The 4,062-nt window shown below is 46.9% G+C and overlaps 1 protein-coding gene across 3 annotated transcripts in view; it reads left to right on the forward strand.

Moving 5' to 3' along the window:
* Window positions 1–4,062, forward strand: part of LOC101578815 (transmembrane protein 180) — a 51,564-nt gene that overhangs the window by 18,245 nt on the left and 29,257 nt on the right. For all 3 annotated transcript variants that reach the window (XM_004623118.3, XM_023713796.1, XM_023713845.1), the window contains one exon: window positions 2,451–2,605. In XM_004623118.3, coding sequence (XP_004623175.3) covers window positions 2,451–2,605 — 155 coding nt within the window. The remainder of the gene's footprint in view (window positions 1–2,450; window positions 2,606–4,062) is intronic.

Here is a 4,062-nt window from a genome sequence, read left to right on the forward strand (position 1 = left end):
CTCTGCCTCTCCGTCTCTGCCTCTCTGTCTCTGTCTCTCTCCTGCTCTGTGTCTCTGTCTCTGCCTCTCCGTCTCTGCCTCTCTGTCTCTGTCTCCTGTCTCTCTATCTCTGCCTTTGTGTCTCTGTTTGTCTCTCTCTCTCTCTGGTACTAGGGATGCTGATAATACCCAGGGCATTCACACTGAGCTACATCCCCAGCCCTTTTCACTTTTGAGAAAGGATCTTGTTACTCAGTTACTTGGGTTGGGCTTAAATTTATTCTTAATTTCTAGAAAAGTAATATTTGCTTGAATTTTTATGTCAAAAAGTAGCAACCCATTAAAACCTATTAATGCCACTTATTTGGTAAATTCACGTTAGTACTCTAACTCTTGGGGGTAAGCACCATATTCTCATTTTCTGGGTCTGACCTCGTAGCCTTCCTTTTGAGGAGCTGGGTCAGTGGAAGGAGAAGAGAATGAACAAGTGCGTCATCTTTTCCTCTAACACTGTTCAAATGCCTGTCACTCTTCCACGTCTCGCCCTCCCCGGAGAGGCAGGAATCTCCCCGAGATTAGCAGTGTGGACCTGGGTCAGACATTCAGGTTCTTAGTGTCTCAGCATCTTTATCTGTAAGATGAGAATGAAAATGTGACCTCCCTGCTGGGATTACTGTGAGGATTACGTGGGTGAGGGCCTGCAGTGTTTTCAGAATGGCTCAAATCAACACGAGGCGCACTAGCGCTGCGTGTGTCCAGCAGTCCACGCTGCAGACAGCTCTCAGGCTAAGGGCCCAGCGCCGCGCCCCTCTTTGCTGTGATTCGCGCTGCTCTGGCGTGGGCTTGCCCGCGCTCACGCTGGGACACGCTGGGCGCAGATGCACACGGGAGCCAGGAGCCAGAGCCCTACTTTGCGAGGACTTTATTTCAGTAAAAGTAGAGGCAGACTTCTAATTTTCTTCCGTGAATTTGTATCAGCGCTCGCCACTGGCTCGCGTCTTTTGGCGTGCTGGACGCAAGAAAATCAAGGCGCAGCGACTGAGTAACTGGGTTGGGCAGGGGCTAGGTGGAGGTGGGAGCAGGGCTGCAGCTCCCCGCCAGAGCGAACCCTGCGGCGAGCGCTGAGCGAGGCGCGGGGAGAGCAGAGGCCTGCGCGGCAGCCTGTCCCGCGGAGCTGGTTGGAAGGGGCGGGCGAAGTCTGGCCTCGGGCACCCGAGGTCGGAAGCCTTCCTTCCCCTCCCGCCTCCCGCGCTTGCCTGCACCGGCCAGCTTCCTGGATTTTGCGTATTTACATATTAGATGCGAGAAGCAGCAGCTTCGTTTGGACATGTGGAGATGCGCTGCTTTATGACCGGATCGCAAGAACATAGCTGGACTTGTTGGGCTGTTTCGTGTATTTTTTGTCATAAAAGTCTTAGCAAATGCCTTGAACTGCAGCCATCACATAGCCTTGTTCCTGATATCCAGAAAATGAGCTCTTGTTCCTCGAAATGGACACATAAGCCAGAACATGTCAAGGGCAAAAAAATCTTGTTTCTCAATGCACATATGTGTTGGACTTCTATTATTAAAATTTCTTTTCTAATTGCAATGTACATACATTTGGTTACTGAAGACTTTTCAGGCTAAACAACGTGCTTTTTAAAATTGAAAACGAGTATTTTCTGATTTTTGTTAATGCACATACATATATTTAGCACAAGTCTTTCGGTGCGGAGCAATGAACTTTTTCATTGGCAGCAAGAAATGGAGGAAAAGGCCTAAACCTGAGCTATTAGAATTATGAAAATATGTAAGGTTAGGCAGAATGTACAACCAGAAGAAAAGTAGATCGAATTGCAATCTCTTTACTTTCGGTTTTAGGTAAAAAGTACATTTCAGATTTATAGCACAGTGAGAAGATTGAGATTTTTATTCATTCAATAAATATTTGTTTCACCTACTATGTGCTAGGTGAATTCTGGGCTTTAAATTTGAATTTTTTTAGTTTGAGTCTTTAAAGCCTTTTTTTTTTTTTTTCTTTTTGGTGCCCAGCCTCAGGACCCTGCACTTGCTGGGCAGGCACTGTGCTGCTGAGCTAAATCCTGGCCCAGTTTTCTTTTTTTAATTGAAACTTTCGCTTCACCATGATGCAATGGCTGTTCTAAGTGACTGATCTTTTTCCTATGTCCAGTTTTAGTAAAATCTCTAAGTGTGAAATAAAAAAATAAGGAGAAACCATTTCATGGTTTATTTGTTATACTGAAAAGAATAGCAGTTTATTACTTATAGAATATTAATTTTCGTAGTCAATTTTTGGCTGCATATGGATAACAGCATCTTTAGTCGGGATGTTGGCGGTTGCGTGTTCCAGTTGATACTGTCGCTCAGAGCAGTTTTATTTTGTGATGCGCACACTTGCCATGCAGGGAGAAGGCAGCGTAGCATGCGGGATCCCTTCTTACCGGCGTGTCTGTCTGCTCGCGTTTCAGGGCCTCGTACTCATCATCTGGCCCTGGCTGAAGAAATTTGGTTACTATAAGGTCATCTTAATTTCCTTCTACCTAGAGGGAGCAGCGTCATTTGTCATGCTGCGTCTGGGACAGGAGAGCTACCGCTGCCTGGCCCTTTACCTCGCTGCCACCACGTGAGTAAGCGGCAGTCCCACGCGGGATTCCGGGGGCGCCTGCTGGCCCCTTCCAAGCGGCTGGACATCTTGGATGGGAACGGAGTCTGACGTTCATTGCCAGGCAGGGTCTTTGTGCCTTTCTGCCAAATTGTCTGTCAACAGCTTGCTTTTTGTTTCTTGAAGAAATTCCACACGCATAGTCTTGCAGTAAAGCCATGTTCCTTTTTTAACTTTTTTTTTTTTTTTGGTGGACACTGCTTTTATTTAGGAAGTAAATCAGGTGCCAAACAAGCAGGCTCCTTGGTAGGGTCCTTCGGTGCCAAGCGGAGGCTGCACAAGTGGCGGGGCTTTTTTTTTTTTTTTAACCTTTTAAAGTACAACATCTACTAAATGTTGTGGTACAAAAACAGCTGTGAGCTTTTGTTCTGCTTCCAACTCTTCCTCCTAGCTCTTCTGCCACATAAATATCGGGAATTGAGTCCAAGGCCGCAATGAGCAATGAGCCATTCTCTCTCCTGTCCCTCTCCTCTCTCCCTCTCCCCCTCCCTTTTTTTTCTCTCTCTCTTTCTTTCTTTTTCTCCTTCCTTCCTTCCTTCCTTCCTTCCTTCCTTCCTTCCTTCCTTCCTTTCCTTTCTTTCAACAGAATCCTATTTGAACTTACTGCATAGCCCAGCCTGCCTCAAACTCACAGAGGTCTGCCGGCCTCGCCTCCTGAGTGCTGGGATTACAATAGGCATGTGGGACTATGTCTAACCCTTTCACATTTTTATTTTGAAGCAGGGTCTCACTTGCCTGAAATGTTCCCTCTTGCAGCCTCAGCCTCCCAGAGTTGGGATTATAGGTCTGGCTTACATGTTTTAGTAACATGTACTAATTTTACAAATTAATGGGATTCATGGTGATATTTTAATATATGCTTAGGGTGGTCACAGATCAACCCAGTCTTATTTGATCCACACCATCCTTGACAACTTTTAGTAATTACTGTTCTACATTGAGATGAGCATTTTTTTTTTTTTTCTTTTAGATGAGGTCTTACTGTGTTGCTCAGGCTGGTCTCAAGCTTATAACCTCTGCCTTAGCCTTCCACATAGTTGGGATTGCGGTAATCCCCACTTGCTGGCCTTTTTAACTCCCATGCGTGAGAGGGTGGTGGTGCTAGTCCTGCGGTGTCTGACGCATTTCACCCAACTCCAGGCTTTCAGCTCTGTGCGTTTCGCTGCGTGTGTGCGTCAGGATGCCGTTCTTCCTTGCGGCCGAGTGCTTTCTCATGGCGCATAAGCACCACACTCCATCCTCCTCTTCCTCCTCTGTCTCCTCCTCCTTCTCCTCCGTCTTCTCCTCCTCCTCTTTCTCCTCCTCTGCTTCCTCCTCCTCCTCTTCCTCCTCCTCTTCTTCCTCCTCCGTCTCCTCCTCCTTCTCCTCCTCCTCCTTCTTCTCCTCCTTTTCCTCCTCCTCCTCTTCCTTCTCCTCCT

The sequence above is a fragment of the Octodon degus genome, unplaced genomic scaffold (assembly GCF_000260255.1).
Source record: "Octodon degus isolate 3935 unplaced genomic scaffold, OctDeg1.0 scaffold00001, whole genome shotgun sequence".
Lineage (NCBI taxonomy): Eukaryota > Metazoa > Chordata > Mammalia > Rodentia > Octodontidae > Octodon > Octodon degus.